Here is a 21,150-nt window from a genome sequence, read left to right on the forward strand (position 1 = left end):
CTCCAACTTGGAGAAGATGCAATTTGTGAGAGGGAGATGAAGGAAGGAGTCACACGGGAGGGAATGAGAGTTCAGAAATGAGGAGATGCGAAGGAAAACTAAACTAATCGACATGACCCACAGAATTTCCAAAATCAAGTAACAGTGGGCAGGGCACATAGCTCGTAGACGATGGCCGCATGGGGCAGAAAAGGCAGACCACGGGCCGTAAGACGTAGTATGGGTAGGCCACCCACTAGGTGGAGCGACGATCAGATGGTCGCGGGAAGTACCTACCTGGATATGGGCAGCGCAAGACCGGTCGTTCAGCTCAGTCCAGCAGTGGACGTCATTGGGTTGAAACGGTCCTGAACAGCAGCTTGGGCGTGTCCTTGTTCTTGAAGACTGGTGTGGTGTCCCTTGCGCAGATAATGAGCTGCTCCTGCTCCTCCTGCTTGCGCTTGATGTAGCGCTTGTAGAACTTGCTTTTGGTTCAAGTTCTGTTGCCTAAGGAGCAGTGTAGGTGGATCGTTACCTGAGCAGCAGCTTGGGCGCGTCCTTATTCTTGAAGACTGTGTCCCTTGCGCTGAACATGAGCCGCTCCTGCTCCTCCTGCTTGCGCTTGATGTACCGCTAGTAGAACTTGCTTTTGGTTCAAGTTCTGTTGCCTTAGGAGCAGTGTAGGTGGATCGTTACCTGAGCAGCAGCTTGGGCGCGTCCTTATTCTTGAAGACTGTGTCCCTTGCGCTGAACATGAGCCGCTCCTGCTCCTCCTGCTTGCGCTTGATGTAGCGCTTGTAGAATTTGCTATTAGCTTGCTCGGCGGCCTCGAGTCTCGCCCGTCTCAATTCCTCGTTGCGTTTGTTCACGTTCTGCGGAGACCATGACGTATTGGAATGCGCATTGTAATAATGCACTTCATGGAGCATCTATGAGATGATCCGAACGCGAGCGAGTCGATATAAGGGCGTCCTCAAATGTGAAATTCAAGAACGTGACGCGCGATGCAAATACCTAGAGCCGACTGATTTATTTTGCAGGAGTTCACGTTTTGCAGATAGGTACCATGATGTAATCTTATTGCAACTTCAGACTAGTACTACATTTGTGTTAAAAATGCGCCGCAATATTGCTACTCCGTAAGCTTGCTTAGTTTGAACTTTGACGTGCCGTCGTCTGCACTTTGTAGAACGCAAAATGCAAACAAGGGCTTTTGAATTAGGTTGATTAGTTTATTGATTAATCTATTCAAGGCAAAGTACCTACTTTGGTAAGAATATTAAGATCACGTTAATGCGCTTGCATTAGTTGCATTGCAAAAAGCGGTCAAGGACTTTGCTTATTTAAGCGTTTATTCAGCTCATGCCTTTAACTATTGAGTTTAAACGATAGACTTTATTAAAAAGCAATAACTAGTAGTAGCAAAAGTACGTAAATTGAGCGAGGTAGATGCAAAGTTCGATATGCAAACTAATGATACAGTAGGATTACTTAATAGTAAACTAAGTACCTACCTTAACCTACTTAGAAAAAACATTACAGTAGGGAAAAGTACTTATTTATAATGCATTGTAGCGCAAACTAGGATAATATCAGTGACGCTAATTTCGAAGTTTTAAATCCACCAAAAAAGTTCTTACTTTGCTGCTATCTAAAAGATGCGAACCGCCCCCCACCTTTATAATGCAAAATTGCTCCCAAATAAAAGTTTGTTCGCAATTTAAGTTTAACTAATTTACAAGCAAGAAGGTGATAATAAAAAGACTCCGTAGGTACCTCCAAGGAGTTGGGCCAGTGCTTGGTCATGGCCTGGCTGGTGGCGTCCAGGTACCGCACGTATTCCCGCCGCCGCGCCACGTCCGGGTCCTCCTTGTTCTCGTCCGTCCAGCGCTCGATGCGACGGAACTCGTCCTTGGAAAGGACCAGCGGCATGGCTGCTTCTAACAGCACCACACCGAAAAAGTTGTAACCTTATGGTTGTAACAAATTCACTTTGTGGTTTGCGGGTAGTTAAAAAAAGTTTGCCAACTCACTCACTCACCTTACTTATCTGTGTTGCGATCAAAATTGTACAATAATCAGGAAAATTAATTTTAAATTCATTTCATTAAATTAAAATTATTTTTTGTTTGTATTTTTATGTTTGACATTCAGTCAGAAGATTTTTTTTTCTGTTCCTGATAGAAGATTTAGAATAACGAAAAGAGGTTCATAACCAAAGATTAAAAAAATGAAAAATAAAAATAACACAACATTTTTACAACAAAACAAAGAAATTAACAATGGGTTTTATTGATTTCACGTTGTTATGGTGATGGTGAACGTTTAGAAAAATTTCAAACTTTTATTACTTACTTGTTGCAAGAAAGAACTCACGGCTACTTTACTTTAGCACAAAATTAATTTTATTTTGAATGTATAAGAATGAAATACACTTTTCATAAGTGTAAATCTTAGTGTATAAATGAACAAAATGTAAAAACTTTTAATTTGTATTCAAATCATCGCGCCAAAAACATTTTGATTGTTGAACGAATTTCGTTTCTGAACGAAACGTCAGCTGTCAAATCGGAAATATTTACGTCAGCCACGTTGGAAGTGCCAACTCGGTGTTTTTATGGTAAATAATAATTTTTACTATTAAATCCCTCGAAATTAGTGATTAAAAATTAATTTTACATCTCTACTTAACGTTCCGAACAGTTGATGTGCAGCTTAAAGTCGTAGTTTCCGTGTGGGACGCGTTCCAAAAGTGTGACATAATTCCGTAAATAGTTGCGGTTTGTTTTAGTTGGTATAGTGGATTATCAATCACGATGAAGCTGAAGGAGTTGAAGAAGACCGTGAACATAAGCTGGTCGCCGGCGGGGATGCAGCAGGTTCTGCTGGCGGCTGGCTCGGCGGCGCAGCAGGTGGACTCTTCCTTCAGCTCGTCCTCACAGTTGGAGCTGTACGCCTTGAACTTGGACGACCCCGGGATGGATCTGGAGCTGAAGTCGAGCGTTACAACACAGCACAAGTAGGTCTAAGACCTTTTGATTTGATTTTCCAATAGGAAAGTGATGATATGGCTGAAGATACACTGATATCAATAAAACATCCTGTTTTAAAATGCAAATTATGTAAACATAACAGAAAATTTGAGCTATGCTCTCAGCTACTACAATTATATTGAGTTTAAGTTATTCTTAATTTTTTCCATCTGAACTTGGTAATTAATAACCAATAAAAATTTATAGCATGTAAAAATTCTAACTAACTATGGTTCGATTACAACTTTTCCAATTGGTTTCATGTGTAATCTTGTACTCAAAGATTTATTTTTCCAATAGGTTTCAGAAGCTGGTGTGGTCCGATTCTGGCATATTAGTCGGTGGCTGCGACGGCGGCCTACTGGAGTTCTACAACGCTGACAAACTGCTCAGCAATGCCAGTGATGCACTGGTTGGGAGCAGCACCAAACATAGTGGTAGATATGTCTTTTTTAATTGTATTTTATTTATTATCATAGCTTATTAGTAATTATCATACATAGCAATATACATTACCGTAAAACTATCTTTAAATATTAATTGATAGAAGTAAAACATAAATTTCAATATGGCTATTAGTCCAAAACATCTTTATTATACTTAATGAGAGTCTTTGCACTATTATATTGAGTCATTAAGTTAAATTGAGATGAATAAAGAGCAACTTGTTATCAATTTGACCTGATTTTCAACAGAGTACAATGAACTATCTTTGATGCAGTACTTTTTTCAAGACATTTACAATCTTCTTTTTATAATAGCATTTTGGTATGATTAGGTCTTTTAGGTATATGACCATGATAGTAGCAGTTGGTTGATGTAACATTACATAATGAAATATAGTTTTACTGTGTAGATATTTGATCCAATATCATTTACTACTGTAGTAGGCTGCTTATCAGTTATGAATTATTGTAACATTTTTTTTGGGTTACAAATTACTGTTTAAAATCTTCAAGTAAGCTACTAGATTTTATTTTTGCTAGTAGGATTTTAAAACACTTTTACAGTTCGAAAGTGGTTGACAGGAATCAATTTGCAAATTGTGAATTGTCAGACCGATGGTCACACTGTTGCAATATTGTCGCCGTAATAAGCATCAAAGAGTTGTGTTACAATAATATAATGATCAAATTCAAATTATTTATTGCTTACTGTAATGGTGTAAATTACATAATATACAGGAACTTAAAAACTTAGTTACATAGTAATATTATTCACTAGGTCAAGTGTCAGCGCTGGACATCAACCCGTACCAGAAGAACCTGCTAGCGTCTGGTGCGTCCGAGAGCGAGATCTTCATCTGGGACCTTAACAACACCAGCCAGCCTATGGCGCCCGGCAACCGCAGCCAGCCGCCCGACCACGTACAGGGCCTGGCGTGGAACCAGCAGGTTTGTGATGTCAAATACATAAAATTATGTTGCCTTGAAAATTCCGAACAAATAAATTAGTGTTGCCGAACTATCGATGGTAAAACTATCGATAGTTTTCATTCGAAAAAGCCTTCTCCATCGATAGGCCTATCGATAGTGTACTACTGTAGTTTTTTGTAGCTTTTTATATAAAAAGCTATCGATATTATCGATAGTATCGATACTATTGATAGTTTATTCTTCACGAGCAACAATACTATCGATAGTATTGCACATATTCAATTGTATTGCCTCGTTTTGAGCTATCAATAGTATCGACAGTATCGATACTATCGATAGGCCAATCGATAGTCTTGCGATAGTTTGGCTATCGATAGAATATCGATAGTCGACTATCGATCGGCAACACTAAAATAAATAGTTGAAGAAGATTTATTTCAACAGAATGTCTTAGCCCAAACTTTTGCTTGTTATGTTACAGCTCTTTGTTCTTTCTTGCAGGTTCAACACATTTTAGGATCCACATTTGCGACAAGATGTGTAGTCTGGGATCTAAGAAAGAATGAACCTATCATGAAACTTAGGTAAGTTATTTTTCATTTATTTAGCTCTGTACACTCCTTCAGCCTTGATGATCAACCCTTATGTTTACAAATTCTGATTGGTGAGTTTCGAGTGATTGTATTTTTGTGCGAATACGATCCGTACGTTGACGAGCATACACACGCTTTAAAAATTCGTAAACCTATGGCGCGAATGAGTTTGGAACCGCCGTTCGGTTTTGAAATGTAAAGCCCGGTCCGTGAGCACACAGAATTTTGTCCAATGACCCCTAGCTACCCATCCTTATCGCTCGCGCGTAATTATATTGCTGTCGCGACTGTGCGACTGGCACCCGCACTGAGTGTGCGAGCGCGATAGCAACATACGCGCGAGCGATAAGGATGGGAAGCTTGGGGTCATTGGTCAAAATTCTACGTGCTCACGGACCAGACTATAGTACCCCTGTAAATGTTAATCCAAAAGAGTCCTAAATCTAGTTACAATAGAGCACAATTTAATAATTAATAAATAAATAAATCTTTGGACAATTTCACACAGCGCCAGCTAGCCCCAAAGTAAGCAACTTAATGCTTGTGTTATGGGTGCTAGCTTAACGGATATACTACTTATATACTTTTTTTTTTAAATACATAAATATTATACATAGTCACACCCAGACCCGTCACAGAATAATAATTGATCGTGTACTTGCAGCGATGCCACATCTCGCACGCGTTGGCGCTCGCTGGCGTGGCACCCGGGCGTGGCCACGCAGCTGTGCGTCGCCTCCGAGGACGACCAGGCGCCCGTGCTGCAGCTGTGGGACCTGCGGTGAGTGACGTCATCCTGGCAGGTCACAGCAGCGACGCCACGAGCACGCCTGGCGCTCGCTGGCGTGGCACCCGGGCGTGGCCACGCAGCTGTGCGTCGCCTCCGAGGACGACCAGGCGCCCGTGCTGCAGCTGTGGGACCTGCGGTGAGTGACGTCATCCGCAGCAGGTCACAGCAGCGACGCCACGAGCACGCCTGGCGCTCGCTGGCGTGGCACCTTGGCGGGCTTGGCGTGATATTAACCGGCAGACAGTGGTGACCGAGTTTGTTGCGGCGCTTCTTCTCAGCACTTGCCAAATGTTGGTCTCGAAGCGCTGGTAGGGTAAAAAGATTATGAGACATGTAGAGGCTCCTTAAGAGAAAAATGACGATTTGTAAGAACTATTTATTAGTCCAAACAAATAAAGAAATTTTGACTTTTTTTTTTTAAATAAGCTTGTGTTACGAGCGGGCTCACCACAATAGTCGAGCGAAGCGACGGTGGGATTCGAACCCGCGTTCCTCGGATCTCGAGTCGGCCAGTCCCATTCACCGTTCGGCTATCGTGGCTATGGTCTGTAGTTATATGACCTGCTGAGAATGACATCGATTGCAGGAGAATTACGAACCTCTAGTTCCTCCTCACGTTGGTGAGACGGTTTGGGGAGGCCTGATGTTCGCATATTTCTCCCTTAGCCACTTCTTATGACATCCACGGGAAGAGTACCATCCCGGTCCTATTGTTATCTGCAGGAATCTCATGGCTAAACAAATCCTGTATCTTATTACTAGTAATAGGTGCGATTGATGCAATAATGTCTGATTTACCGTCACGTCGTTGTCTGTACTAAAGGTCTTAGCATATGTAACGAGTAATTCCTCGGACGGAACGAGGACGGGACGGGCTCCGTTCCGTCCGTATATGTAGGATATGAGTGAGAAACGGAACGTAAAGATGTGTGAAAGAGAAGGAAGAGTGTGTAATTGTGACGTACGACGACGTTAACGAGTAGACGTTTGTTATAAATTATTTTATTATTTTCTATCTTGGACAAATAAATACTTGGGAATTTGAACTGCATTTCCTACATAAATTTTATTGCTATGTTTTGAAATGAAACAATTTGAAGAAATTCTCCCGTCCCGTCCGGCACGAGATAAAGCACGTCACGTATGCTAAGTAAGACCTTTATTGACAAACAATAAAGACACTTACTAACTCCTCTTTGTGGTCCGCAGGTTGGCGGCGTCGCCGCTTCTCACGCTGGAGGGTCACCAGAAAGGTGCCCTCGCGTTGTCGTGGAGCCGCCACGACCCTGACATGTTGCTGTCAGCTGGCAAGGACGGACGCATCCTCTGCTGGAACCCCAATAATACTGCGCAGCCGGTAAGACTTTAATGATACTCCATTTCCATACTTACCTTTGAAAATTAGGTTGACAAAAGTAATTGAGTTTCTTGCATTGTGCCATTTTCCCTTTGGACCATTTCGTAGCCTTTCTTAGCTGGCTGCGAAGTGGGAAATAAAACCCATTTCGATGCTGGCTTCTTACTGGCCAACTTTGAAATGGTCCAAAAGTGCCCTTTTCGTCCTGAAGCAGTGATAGTTAAGAAACGGGACCGTTCTCGCCTTTTGTGCCCACCGCTGCAACTCCTGTGTAGCTATACCGCCAATAAAAATCCAACCAGTGAAGGTGAAGTTTGTCCCGAGAATAAAGTGATAGTTAGTTAACAGCCAGCTGCGCTGGTGGGATAAGCTGCACTTTTCTTTACCATAAGATCTTTAAAGCGCTCATTCGGTTAATAAATAATCATTGAATCTTTAAAGTGCTCATATTAATTTTCTCTACAGACTCGCATGTTTTAGCGGAGGTCCTTAGAGTTTTTCACCTGCCGGTCTTAGGATGCGCGCCGTGACTCTTATCGACGTTAAAATGTATGGACAAAATCGATAAAATGGCGTGATAACAGCTTATCGCGGTGCGCATCCTAGGCCTACACGTGTGTGTTTTTGAATTGTATCAATGAGGGCTATCGTTTTTATACTTAACAGTTGGCACCCCTGGCGATTGACAGGACCTTACTCTACAGTGGCGCCATCTTGATGAGTGCAAATGCGATAGTCCTCCTACCACTTTAGCGCTCACCAGTTGGTGCCACTGTCTTCGCTACTAGCAAGTGACAGGACCTCACTCTACAGTGGCGCCATCTTGAGTGCAAATGCGATAGTCCTCCTACCACTTTAGCGCTCACCAGTTGGTGCCACAGTCTTCGCTACTAGCAAGTGACAGGACCTTACTCTACAGTGGCGCCATCTTGATGAGTGCAAATGCGATAGTCCTCCTACCACTTTCGCGCTCACCAGTCGGTGCCACTGTCTTCGCTACTAGCAAGTGACAGGACCTTACTCTACAGTAGCGCCATCTTGATGAGTGCAAATGCGATAGTCCTCCTACCACTTTAGCGCTCACAAGTTGGTGCCACTGTCTTCGCTACTAGCACTTGATACACACGACAGGACAGGACCTTACTCTACAGTGGCGCTAACTGGTGAGCGCTAAAACGATAGCCCTCATTGACGTCTCCCAGGGCGGCGAGCTGGTGATGGAGGTGGGGCAGCAGCGGCAGTGGGTGTTCGAGGCGCGCTGGTGCCCGCGCGCGCCCGGCCTGCTCGCCGCCGCGTCCTTCGACCAGCAGCTGGCCGTCCACACCGTGCTGCCTACGAGTCGACCGGAAGTGGTGAGTTTAATAACTTTTTAAAAAAAATATAACCGACTTCAAATGCGTGAACACAAAAAAAACTAAAAATTAAAAAATTTTGATAATACCTATTAAACAAAAAAATAATCGTTCAAATTGGTTCATAATCGGCGGAGATATTGCGTATAAAAAAGTTCATCCCCAATTTTCCACCCTTGGGGGTGAAATATTTTCTTCAAATTCGCATGAAACCAACCTTTTGATAATACCTATTCAACAAAAAAATTATCGTTCAAATTGGTTTATAATCGGCGGAGATATTGCGTATAAAAAAGTTCATCCCCAATTTTCCACCCTTGGGGGTTGTTTTTTTTATTATTAAATTTAAATGGGACCACCCTTGAGGTATTACCTATACGCCGAAAAAAGATTTGTTCAAATCGGTTCATAATTGACGGAGTTATCGCGTAACAAACATAGAAAAAAAAAACATACGGGTCGAATTGAGAACCTCCTCCTTTTTTTAAGTCGGTTGAAAATAAAAGGCCAGCGGGCAATGATAGGCAAGACACGAAATCCCTAGACTATGCTGGCTATGACTCATCATCATCATCTCAGCCATAGGACGTCCACTGCTGAACATAGGCCTCCCCCAATACTTTCTATGTTGCCCGGTTGGTAGCGGCTTGCGTCCAGCGCCTTCCTGCTACCTTTATGATGTCAGGTTCACCTTGTGGGTGGGCGTCCCACGCTGCGTTTTCCGGTACGCGGCCTCCACTCCAGAACCTTGCTGCCCAATCGGCCGTCAGTTCTGCGTACTATGTGCCCTGCCAATGAGGGCTATCGTTTTTATACTTAACAGTTGGCACCCCTGGCGATTGACAGGACCTTACTCTACAGTGGCGCCATCTTGATGAGTGCAAATGCGATAGTCCTCCTACCACTTTAGCGCTCACCAGTTGGTGCCACTGTCTTCGCTACTAGCAAGTGACAGGACCTTAATCTACAGTGGCGCAAACTGGTGAGCGCTAAAACGATAGCCCTCATTGCCACTTCAGCTTGCTAATCCGTCGGGTTATGTCAGCGACTTTAGTTCATTTACGGATCTCCTCATTTTTGGTTCGATCTCGTAAAGAAACGCCGAGCATAGCCCTCTCCATGGCTATGACTATAGGCTGGTTTTAGTCGCGTGGATCGCCCGTGCTATTGGTATACGTGTCTCGTAAGCGCACGCATCAGTCGCACTTGTACTGTAAATCAGCTTTCACTGGGAAACAAGGCAACACCTAGCTCGTGAACCGCGCCGCGTACCATGCGCAACGCGTGATTCTGAAACTAGCCGGGCGACATAGGGCGCAGTCTATAAATATTGGATATGAAAGCCGAAAACAGTACAACACACAACAGTACGTTTCTCCAGAAACTTCCTGCCCCGTACAACCAAACTATGGAATGGACTGTCTGCGGTTTTTCCGGACGGATACGACCTGCAAGCTTTCAAGAAGAGAGCGTATCTTCACCTTAAAGGTCGGAAACGCACCTGTAACGCCCCGGTTCTGGCGGGTGTCTATGGGCGACGGTAATCAGTCACTTATCATGAGGTGATCCGTCTGCTCCTTTGCCTCCTGTCACAAAAAAAAACATAGTTACTGCTACTGGATATCAAATATCAGTGAATTACACGAAATTCATCGATTGTTTAACTCCTCCATGGTCAAGTATTTAACTCCCTCGACTCTTTTTAAACTAAGTCATTAACCGCAAACCGTTTTTCAGACCAGCCAGTCCCAAAACAACATAATGGAGTCGTTCGGCGGCTTGGAATCGTTCAGCCAACTGCCAGCGGTGCAGCGCGAGCCACAGAACGTGGCCCAGACGCCGCGACAACTGCCGCAGCCCAGCAGAGCTCCTGCGTGGTTGAGAAGGCCTGTCGCTGCTAAGTTTGCTGTAAGTGTAAATGTACATATTTACTAAGGACTGATTTTTCAATCGTCGGATAACTTAACTACTTATAGACCCAATACATTGAACTGCCCCACCCGTGACATTGATAGGGGCGCCACCGTCAATACCGGATCGCTGGTTCCGATTTTTGCCATGTTGGAAAATATATAGTTGAACGATGGTGGCGTCAATAAGTTTGGTGGGAAAGTTCAGCAGTGTAGGTCATTGATTCACGTTTATTCTTCAGTTAGAAGATATCTGACGATTGAAAGATCAGCCCTTATTAATCTTTATGGATAGATTTATCCCACAGAAGTGATCTTCTGATGGCAGAGTATTATAAATGTGGTTCAGTGCTTAGTATTTCAGTGCGCACTTGTTCTTGTTTCCATGCTTCGTACATTCCTCTTATATTCCACTGTTGGACAAAAATTCCCAAGGTTTTTCTCGCAATCTTTATCTAGTCATCTGTGGGATAAATCTATACCTGGCATCAGCCAGGTTTAGTTTGCCAAATATTGGCATCAATTAATGTATTTTTTTAGATTTTTTTCAAATGAATCCTTTATAGATGAATTCATAATTAATCAACGAATTTTTTGTTACAGTTTGGCGGTAAATTAGTTACGTTCGAAAAATGCCCACAAGAAGCCGGCCCACAAAAAATGGTGTACGTCAGTCAAGTAAGTTCTTAATAAAAAAAAAATAAAACAAGTTTTTCTACAGCGAACACTATACTGGTTTCCCAATCCCGGTTTTTTAACGGTATCATGACAAAGACATATTCATATTGCTACAAGTAGCAACGCCCCGCGCACGCCCCGCATCAATGTAAATATACCTTATGACATCGTGTATCGTCCCCAGGTGGTGAGTGACCCCGAGGTGATCGAGAAAGCAGCGCAGCTGGACGCGGCGCTGGGCCCCGGCCTCACCTACGACCCGCAGAACGCACAGCACTTCGCCGAGTAAGAGAACTGCTGATTTATTACGATACCTAGCAGAGTACATTTTACGAAAGAGTCACTATCAATACTCATACTATCAATGTTGTATGTCTGACTATCAAACTTTAGCAAATTAGTATTATCTGTTCAAATTAGTCAACCTGGGGTGCACTCAATCTACTTGTGATACTTAGGGAAGATACACTCAGAGCCTCGTTGATCACCTCCGAGTAAACTGTCAAGTAGGCTACTCGTTGCTTAAAGTCACAAGTAGTAACGAAACCTTGACACTAAGAAGAGATCCTTCTGTATAAATACATGTTCACATTGCAATGGGCGCACTGGTCACCAACATGGGCATTCTTCCTTTGATGTAACCGCAGAGAGACCCTCCCGGGCTGTCTCATACTAACCTCGCATATTTCTCGTACGCCCCGCGAACGCCCCGCATCATTGTGAATCCACCTTTACCCATAGGTACTGCCGAGCGCGCGGCGACGCGGCGAGCGAGCAGCACGAGCGCTACACGTGGTTCTTCCTTCGCGCCAACTTCCTGCCCAACTTCAGGGAGGAGGTGCTCAATTTGCTCGGTGAGTTGATTATGATCTCTTGCTGCTGTCGTAACTGGAATAGATATAGATTGCGTTTAAATAACACTTTTAAAACAGTGCTCAACAAGGGTGTAACTTTTATATTAATGAAGGGGTATTAAATTAATACAGATCTAACGCAGAACTGAGTCAGTGCCACGTGACAGAGAGCATACAAAATGAAGTCTCGTTGACTTTTTTCGTCACTAAAACACCCTCCTATGCCGCCGCCATAGACCTTTGATAATATTAAAAAGTCAAAATATTTTATTTCTTCTTTTTAAACTAATAAACTGCCAGTCCATAAGACCTATCGCTAACTTGAATTTCCTTCATTCTGTTTCTAAGGATCGCATTAAGAAGCTTAAATTGGCTAAACCCTGTGATTGGTTGAAATTCAATAATTGAACCAGTCTGTAATATTCGTTTTGTAATACACAACTACATTGCTTGAAAGTTACCTATATTTATTGATATCTTATTGCGCAGGGTTCAAGCAAGACGATATCCCGTCGAAGTTCAAAAGCAACGGCGTTCCCGGCGACGGCACGCAGCCAGACGTCGCCGCCCTCAGCCGCGTAAGTGCCATCACGCGATGGAGACTGGCTTGTAATCTCCATCGTCTGTCGCAATCGCCTTCAACGGGATGGCCATAGCAACTGTCAATTGCAGTCGCAAGTTTTATATTTGCAATTGACTCGCTTCAAATGTGGAAATATGGAGTTTTTTCTGATACGACGAACTTTATTGAAGTCTATGGATGTATTTTATAATCGAAATTTTAATATTTTAACTTTATTAAAGATACAATGTAGTCGAAGATCTTGAATTTTAAAGCGATTGCGACAGACCTTTGGTCTATAGCTTTAACACACTTGTGCGACTAAATTCTTACTGACTCTTATGTTTATTTCTTGTTGTAACGTTATTTGTAAGCTGCCAGGGTGACTTTGCTTGAACTATTGCTATTAAACTGTTAATCTTAACTTCTTTGTGCGATTGGTACAGCTTTGAAAGTATGGCAAATGTCATTACACTGTGCCTATCGCAAGTGTCGCTTCGCTTCTCACACTGTAAGACTAGTTCAGTCAGTCAATAAAATCGTTTCAGTATTGCATATAGCCATACTATAGTTTTAGCGTTTAGCTCAGTTAGTGCCTGAGGTATGGGAGAAGCACGGGAGGGTGTTTTTGTAACGTCAAACGTCAGTGAGACTTCAGATCTCTTTTATAGTCTGGTCTGCGAGCACGTAGAACGTTGTCCAATGACCCCAAGCTATCCATCCTTATCGCTCGCACGTAATTATGTTTCTGTCATGTTTGCACACTCACTGCGGGCGCCCGTCGCACAGTCGCGACAGCAATATAATTACGCGCGAGCGATAAGGATTGGTAGCTTGGGGTCATTGGACAAAATTCTACGTGCTCACAAACCGGGCTTTAGAATTAGAATTATGTGCTTTTTCACGTCACACAACATGTCAATGTCAAGCCTCCCGTGCCGCTCCCATACCTCAGGCATTGACTGAGTTACGTATTATAGCTATAGTATCTCTAAGCACACGATTGAAGTCTTAAAGAAGAATGGAATTGTCACTTAACTACTTGACTCTAAGGAGAATTAGGTTTTTGCCACCACTCCCCAATAATTCTAAAGCACTTCATTCTGGTCTTATAAATAAATAATAAAAAAATAAAAATTCATTTATTTCCAAAAATACTTGTATACAGAGTTATTACCGAGTCTTCCCGGTAAGTAGTCAGAGACACTTGTATTGGGAATAACTCGCTACTTCCCATTAGGATATCTCTAATTAATTCTAGGAGTATTAGTTCACTAAGTAAGCATTTACTTTGGTATGTAAGAAAATTACAGCAGTATATTGTAATAAGTTATGGTTGATTACTGACTCTCTTTCATTGACATAGAAAGATTTACGCTTAATGATAGTATATTAAAAAAGAAAAGAATAGGATAATGCTCGTTATGTGTGGTTGTGTGTAGGAGTGTTAGTGTGAGTGTGTAAGTGTGAATGTGTAAATGTGAGTGTGAAGGTGTGAATGTGGAGTATATGTATTCGTTAAAGCATGAATAATATGAACATGTTCAAATACTATGTGTCTTGTCACGAGTCTGTCCTGTATGCCCTACGGAGTGGGTTCCTTGGGATCAGTATAAATGTATGTACTGCATACAGGGATCGTGATGGTGAGTTTTACAGTCAGGTTTTAGTGGTGAAATTTGTTTAAATAATTCGTACTAGTAGGTTTTCAACCTCCTCATAATTAAGTGAATATAACCATTTAGTTAAGGTTTCCTTGCAAGTATGAGTTATCATTGGGTAAATATTCAGTAATTTATTAATTTTATTGTAAACAAAGGCAGACTGGCTCAAATATTGCCTTGTGGCAAAAACTGTACGTATTGTGGGGGCAGGCGCAACAGCATCTTTCCTTCTCTTGTGGGTAAGGTCGACATGAGTTAAAGATTTATGGCATTTCAGTACAAGGTTCAAAATATAAAGTTTCCTAATTGTAAGTAGACCGCTAATTTGATATAATTTATCCGTAGGAAAACGGTAAGGTTTAGAATACATGACCTTGATGAGGGATCTCTGAGCTCTTTCTAATTCAAGAGCGTGGGTTTTGCCTGCACCACCCCAGATTGGGATACAATATGTAAGTACTGACTGAGCTAGGGCTATGTAGATTTTGTTGTTTAATTTATTTGTCATGACCTGTCTCAGAGACTTAAAGACCCAAGTGAGCTTTCTGGTTCTATTGATTAAGAGCTCCATGTGTGGGTACCAACTGAGTCGCTGGTCAAGTATAACACCCAGATATTTGGTTTGATTGACTTTATCTATGGTCTTAAAGACTTAATTAATTTTTTGTTGCATTGTAATTGAAAAAAATAGTTTGAGTTGACAAAATAGTGACGTCACTGGCTAGTATTGTCATACAAAATCTATGGCAGTCTCGTTTTGACAGTTTTAAAAAGTATGACAATTGGTTGGTGGTGGCAAATACTCTTGGTATACTATTGTCTATTTTCTTGACTCTATGTGGTCTGGCTGAGTTATGTTGTCTGACTGGGCTATTTCCTCGGGTGTATTACTGGCGTGTACCGGGCTATGTCCACGGCACATAAGCTGTATGTTTCTGTCGCTGCGGCTGGCAGGGCGAGTCCACGGAAACCGAGGCAGAGCTGTCCACTGACACCAGCACCGATTTGTCGGTAAGTATCTAGTGGTAGGATTTTGAGGACTGTAATTGAATGATCGAAATGTCTTATAGATGACCCACGCTGAACTGTCCCACCAAACTCAATGACAGGGGGGCGCTACCATCGTTCAACTATATGGTTCCAATATGGCAAAAATCGGAACCAGCGATCCGGTATTGACGGTGGCGCCCCACTGTCAATGTCATGCATAGGACAGTTCAGTATTTTGGAACTATACGCCCGTATTCACAAATGATGCTTGCTTATGTGAAGCAGCAAATCGAACGCACAGCGTTGAATAGAGCTCTGTGATTGGTTCGTGTGTCACACTGTGCGTCCACGCGCATTGTGAAACCTCATAGCAATGTTTGTGAATACGGGCGTTAATATAAAAATCTGTGGGGATACTTTCAACAACGTTATGCGAAGATTTTAATGTTTCTATTTCTCTTACGCAACACTTTGGTGAGCAAAGAAAAAATATTTTTAACAACAATGCTAATCGAGTTACTAATTTTCATGCACATTTCTGTTTACCTTTCTTAACTAATAAAAAATAATTTAATTGATACCCATAAAGTGTAAGTACGCATTTTCATTGTATTTAAAGTGACAATATGTTCACAGGATGCCACAACCCTGATCGAAAGAAAACTAGCAAATGTGGACATCGGAACTGCCGTCACGAACGTCGTCATACCTAACGGGGAAGGTGGGTAACACCTGTAAAAATGTATTACGTAAATCAACATTATTTAAAATGTTCAGTTCAGAATACTATACCATGCCAATTTTCTTTGTTGAATAACGCCCGTATTCACAAACGATGCTTGCTTAAGTGTTGCACAGCGTTAAGTAGAGCTCTGTGATTGGTTCATGTGTCATCCTGTGTGTCCACGCACACTGTGAGACCTCATAGTAATGTTTGTGAATACGGGCGTAAGACTGTAGCTAGATTGAAACAGAGTATTTGGAGAAGAACAATACTATATTCCCAAAATATAGGGTTAAATGTGGGTTTATTCAGAAAGCTCTAAGAAAATACATGTTATTTGATTTTTCTTTATTTATTCGTTTGTACTTTAGCAGAAAATCCCTAAATTCTAGACTTACAGCTAGCTGGAATAATTGTAAATTTGAATTTGCGTTGCAGACCCGACGAGCCTGATCTGCCGCGCTCTAATCTGCGGCAACCTGGAGGAGGCCGTAGAGCTATGCCTGGACGCCTCGCGCGTCGCTGATGCACTCATTATCGCTTCTCTTGGTGAGTGATAGCTTCTGTAAGAGCTGGGATTTATCTCTTTCTATGGGTCTCACAAGAAGGTTCAAGGTCACCCAATGAGCGATGGAACGAGCTACGCATGGAGCTTCACTACCTGATCGAATCAGAAATTGGGAGATTCGTAGGAAAACCAAAGCAAGTGACATAGCCCGCAAAATTGCCGAACTTACGTTGCAGTTAGAGGGGTAGCTGGAGCAGAGGGGCAGAAAAGTTCTCGAGTGGCGACCACAGACCGCGAAACTTAAAGTAGGCAGGCCTCCCATTCAGTAGACTGACGATCTAGTGAAGGTCGCAGAAAGCACCTGGATACAGGTAGCATGTACAGCACTGTGTGTTGCGGAAAATTTTAGGAGAGGCCTTTGTCTTGCAGTAGACGTTAGCGACCACATACCGGCAAACGTAAAACAGACAGGCCTTCCATTCAGTAGACTGACTATCTAGTGAAGGTCGCGGGAAGCACTTGGATACAGTTAGCGCAGCACTGTATGTTGGGGAAAATCTTGGAGGAGGCCTTTGTCCAGCTGTAGACGTCCTTGAGTTGAAATGAATTTGTATTTTATGTTCGTTTTTAATCCTCCAGGCAGCCAAGAGCTCCTGTACAAAGTTCAGAAGTACCACCTGAAGCAAACGGCGTCGGACCCGGTGTCCCTGATATCGGGCAGCTTACTGCAGTCTCGATGGGACACGTTAGTACAGTCGGCGTCGCCTCGCAACTGGCGGGACACGCTGGCCGCTATTGTCACGCACTGCGACGGCGAGGCGCTGGCGCACTACTGCGGTGAGTGTACCTGCGGAGTGTGTACCTGCGGAGTGTGTACCTGCGGAGTGTGTACCTGCGGAGTGTGTACCTGCGGAGTGTGTACCTGCGGAGTGTGTACCTGCGGAGTGTGTACCTGCCGAGTGTGTACCTGCGGAGTGTGTACCTGCGGAGTGTGTACCTGCGGAGTGTGTACCTGCGGAGTGTGTACCTGCCGAGTGTGTACCTGCGGAGTGTGTACCTGCGGAGTGTGTACCTGCGGAGTGTGTGTACCTGCGGAGTGTGTACCTGCGGAGTGTGTACCTGCCGAGTGTGTACCTGCGGAGTGTGTACCTGCGGAGTGTGTACCTGCGGAGTGTGTACCTGCGGAGTGTGTACCTGCCGAGTGTGTACCTGCGGAGTGTGTACCTGCGGAGTGTGTACCTGCGGAGTGTGTGTACCTGCGGAGTGTGTGTACATGCGGAGTGTGTACCTGCGGAGTGTGAATAAATAGCTATACCCAGACCGACTGGACAGGGCTCGCAAAGTAAGTACTTTGCATCACATGAAGCAAATTTGAGAGTTAGCACGCGTGGGTTTCGAGGTCTTTGTCGAGCTTCGAATGGCGTCACGTGTCTGTCCACACCGCGGCTTAGACACCTCCGAATGCGCAAATGCACGCAAGACTACCTCTTGAGCTGTTCTCGGTCTATCTGGATACGGCTAATGACATTTCGTTTAATTACCCTCCAAATCAATTGGAATTAAAATCATTCGTTTGTGTGTGCAGAAATGCTGGGCGACAAGTTATCTGCCGAGTCGGAGCCAGCACTAAAGGAGGCAGCGTCCCTGTGTTACCTATGCGCTATGTCTCCTTCGCCGCTAGCTGCGTTGTGGGCACGGCGCGCGGACGCGGCCGAGCGCGTGCTACTAGCTGGCCGGGCTGCCGCCGCGAGAGGACGTCAGTGGCAGGTAACTACAGCTGTGCTATACTACCGGTGACTGTGTGGAGCTCAGGCAACACTGTGCTATATCACAGGCAGTGGTGCTGAGTCCAGGAGTCTCTGTGCTACCTGTGCGCTGTGCTATACCACAGGCAACTGTGCTGAGCCCAGGAGTCTCTGTGCGCCATGTTCCCATCACCGCTGGCAGCGCGCGGACGCGGCCGAGCGCGTCCTGTTGGCCGGACGGGCTGCCGCCGCGAGGGGACGCCAGTGGCAGGTAACTAGCTGTGTAGGCAGCTCTGTGATGTACCATAGGTGACTGTGCGGAGACCAGGTGTCCCTATGCTACAGGCGGCTGTGCGGAGACCAGGTGTCCCTGCGCTATACTACAGGCGACTGTGCTGAGTCTAGGCGTTCCTGTGGACTGGCCCAGGCGTCCCTGTGGACTGGCCCAGGTGTCCCTATAGGTGGCTTTGTGGAGATCAGGCGTCCCTGTGCTATCTATGTGCCATGTCCCCGTCACCGCTAGCTGCGTTGTGGGCGCGTCGTGCGGATGCATCCGAGCGCGTGTTACTAGCTGGCCGGGCTGCCGCCGCGAGGGGTCGCCAGTGGCAGGTAACTATAGCTACAGCTGTGTTGGAGACCAGGAAGACCTGTTATACCACAGGTGACTGTGCGGAGACCAGGTGTCCCTTTGTTACCTATGCGCTATGTCTCCGTCACCGCTAGCTGCGCCCACGCGGCCGAGCGCGTGCTACTAGCTGGCCGGGCTGCCGCTGCGAGAAGACGCCAGTGGCAGGTAACTAGCTGTGTAGGCAGCGTGATGTATGTACTATAGGTGACTGTGCAGAGCTTAGGCGGCCCTGTGCTATACTACAGGCGACTGTGCGGAGTCCAGGCGTCCCTATAGGTGGCTTTGTGGAGATCAGGCGTCCCTGTGCTACCTGTGCGCCATGTCTCCGTCACCACTAGCTGCGCTGTGGGCACGTCGTGCGGACGCGGCCGAGCGCGTGCTATTAGCTGGCCGGGCTGCCGCCGCGAGAGGTCGTCAGTGGCAGGTAACTAGCTGTGTGGGGCTCAGGCAGCCCTGTGTTATACCACAGGTGACTGTGCGGAGACCAGGTGTCCCTATGCTATAGGCGGCTGTGCGCAGACTAGGTGTCCCTGCGCTATACTACAGGCGACTGTGCGGAGTCTAGGCGTTCCTCTAGCCCAGGTGTCCCTGTGGACTGGCCCAGGCGTCTCTATAGGTGGCTTTGTGGAGCTCAGGCGTCCCTTTGTTACCTATGCGCTATGTCTCCGTCGCCGTTAGCTGCGCTGTGGGCACGGCGCGCGGACGCGGCCGAGCGCGTCCTGTTGGCCGGCCGGGCTGCCGCCGCGAGGGGACGCCAGTGGCAGGTAACTAGCTGTGTGGGGCTCAGGCAGCCCTGTGCTGTACCATCGGTGACTGTGCGGAGCCCAGGCGTCACTATGCTATACCACAGGCGGCTGTGCAGAGCTTAGGTGGCTCTGTGCTATACTACAGGTGCGGAGCTGTGCGGAATATTTTCCTACAATTGACTGGCCACAAAAACAGTATATTTCGGACTGAACTAAAGTGAGATATCTAGCCTAATATGATTTATTTTTCTCCCCAGAACGGCGACAAGCTAGAAGCGGTCCTCGTGGAGTACGCGTCGCGGCTGGCGGCGCAGGGCTGCCTGCAGAGCGCGCTCAGCTCGCTGGAGGGCCTGGCGCACACCGAGCTGCGGGAGCGGCTCGAGCGCGCGACCGGGCTCCCGCGGCCCGCCGCCCAGGTGAGTCCAGCGGCGCAGGGCTGCCTGCAGAGCGCGCTGAGCTCGCTGGAGGGCCTGGCGCACACCGAGCTGCGGGAGCGGCTCGAGCGCGCGACCGGGCTCCCGCGGCCCGCCGCCCAGGTGAGTCCAGCGGCGCAGGGCTGCCTGCAGAGCGCGCTCAGCTCGCTGGAGGGCCTGGCGCACACCGAGCTGCGGGAGCGGCTCGAGCGCGCGACCGGGCTCCCGCGGCCCGCCGCCCAGGTGAGTCCAGCGGCGCAGGGCTGCCTGCAGAGCGCGCTGAGCTCGCTGGAGGGCCTGGCGCACACCGAGCTGCGGGAGCGGCTCGAGCGCGCGACCGGGCTCCCGCGGCCCGCCGCCCAGGTGAGTCCAGCGGCGCAGGGCTGCCTGCAGAGCGCGCTCAGCTCGCTGGAGGGCCTGGCGCACACCGAGCTGCGGGAGCGGCTCGAGCGCGCGACCGGGCTCCCGCGGCCCGCCGCCCAGGTGAGTCTATTTTTTTTTATTTTTTTTTTATTTGTGTTGAGCGGCTATTCTAGTTCAATAAAGTCCTAGTATCACTGCGACCGTTATCGATCTATTGTGATCGCCGCTGTTTTCCTTACAGTTCGCCTCCGAGTCCTGCATCCATTAGGAAGTGCAGTATCTTTTGGGGGGCGATATGTTTTACATCTTGTGGGCTTAGGATTAGAGATGGGTTATACTAGGTAAATTTGATACTAGGTGCACCTATTCCTAGTATTTATTAATACTCGATCCAAATACCTATTCCACCTAGTACGTAGTAATTTAGCATACTTGACGCGACTAGTGCGGACCAATCCACGTAATATGACTTTAAAATACTTTTTTTTTTAAAGATACAACCGTAGTATGAATAATGCAATTTGAAATTTAATAATAATTCCTCCCTTCATACTTCAACAGGCTTAGGACTGTCAACTTAAAAGTTGGCGTATTTAAAAGTTGGCGTATTTAAAAGATATCAATTTCATAAAAATATTTACATATTTTTTCTTATTTACATGAATATGGTTTGACTACGTTTGTGTGCGTTTGCTTCGTCGCGCTCAAATTTGTTTGGTCAGACAGAGACGGAGTGAATCTCTACGTTCGCACATAAGTTTAGCGAGAAATACTATGTGCGCGTGATACACGACTACGGATTACGCAATAATAACCTCTATTACTTTGATGGTAGGGTCGGAAATCGTGTAATTTATAAAATACTAATCCTAAATTCTTTAGATTT

The 21,150-nt window shown here is 45.5% G+C and overlaps 1 protein-coding gene across 1 annotated transcript in view; it reads left to right on the plus strand.

Annotated features, from left to right (window-relative positions):
* Positions 1-2,547: 2,547 nt before the first annotated feature.
* Positions 2,548-21,150, plus strand: part of LOC135078576 (protein transport protein Sec31A) — a 32,023-nt gene continuing 13,420 nt past the window's right edge. The window contains exons 1-21 of the mRNA XM_063973107.1: positions 2,548-2,599; positions 2,771-2,998; positions 3,312-3,448; positions 4,236-4,405; positions 4,889-4,971; positions 5,645-5,761; positions 6,980-7,127; positions 8,330-8,479; positions 10,217-10,387; positions 10,993-11,067; positions 11,252-11,352; positions 11,809-11,921; positions 12,411-12,499; positions 15,102-15,158; positions 15,774-15,858; positions 16,300-16,410; positions 17,009-17,206; positions 17,955-18,136; positions 18,204-18,385; positions 19,019-19,166; positions 19,746-20,384. Of these exons, the coding sequence (XP_063829177.1) occupies positions 2,796-2,998; positions 3,312-3,448; positions 4,236-4,405; positions 4,889-4,971; positions 5,645-5,761; positions 6,980-7,127; positions 8,330-8,479; positions 10,217-10,387; positions 10,993-11,067; positions 11,252-11,352; positions 11,809-11,921; positions 12,411-12,499; positions 15,102-15,158; positions 15,774-15,858; positions 16,300-16,410; positions 17,009-17,206; positions 17,955-18,136; positions 18,204-18,385; positions 19,019-19,166; positions 19,746-20,384 (3,159 nt within the window). The 5' untranslated portion in view covers positions 2,548-2,599; positions 2,771-2,795. The remainder of the gene's footprint in view (positions 2,600-2,770; positions 2,999-3,311; positions 3,449-4,235; positions 4,406-4,888; positions 4,972-5,644; positions 5,762-6,979; positions 7,128-8,329; positions 8,480-10,216; positions 10,388-10,992; positions 11,068-11,251; positions 11,353-11,808; positions 11,922-12,410; positions 12,500-15,101; positions 15,159-15,773; positions 15,859-16,299; positions 16,411-17,008; positions 17,207-17,954; positions 18,137-18,203; positions 18,386-19,018; positions 19,167-19,745; positions 20,385-21,150) is intronic.

Source organism: Ostrinia nubilalis, chromosome 15 (assembly GCF_963855985.1).
Source record: "Ostrinia nubilalis chromosome 15, ilOstNubi1.1, whole genome shotgun sequence".
In the NCBI taxonomy this organism is placed as follows: domain Eukaryota; kingdom Metazoa; phylum Arthropoda; class Insecta; order Lepidoptera; family Crambidae; genus Ostrinia; species Ostrinia nubilalis.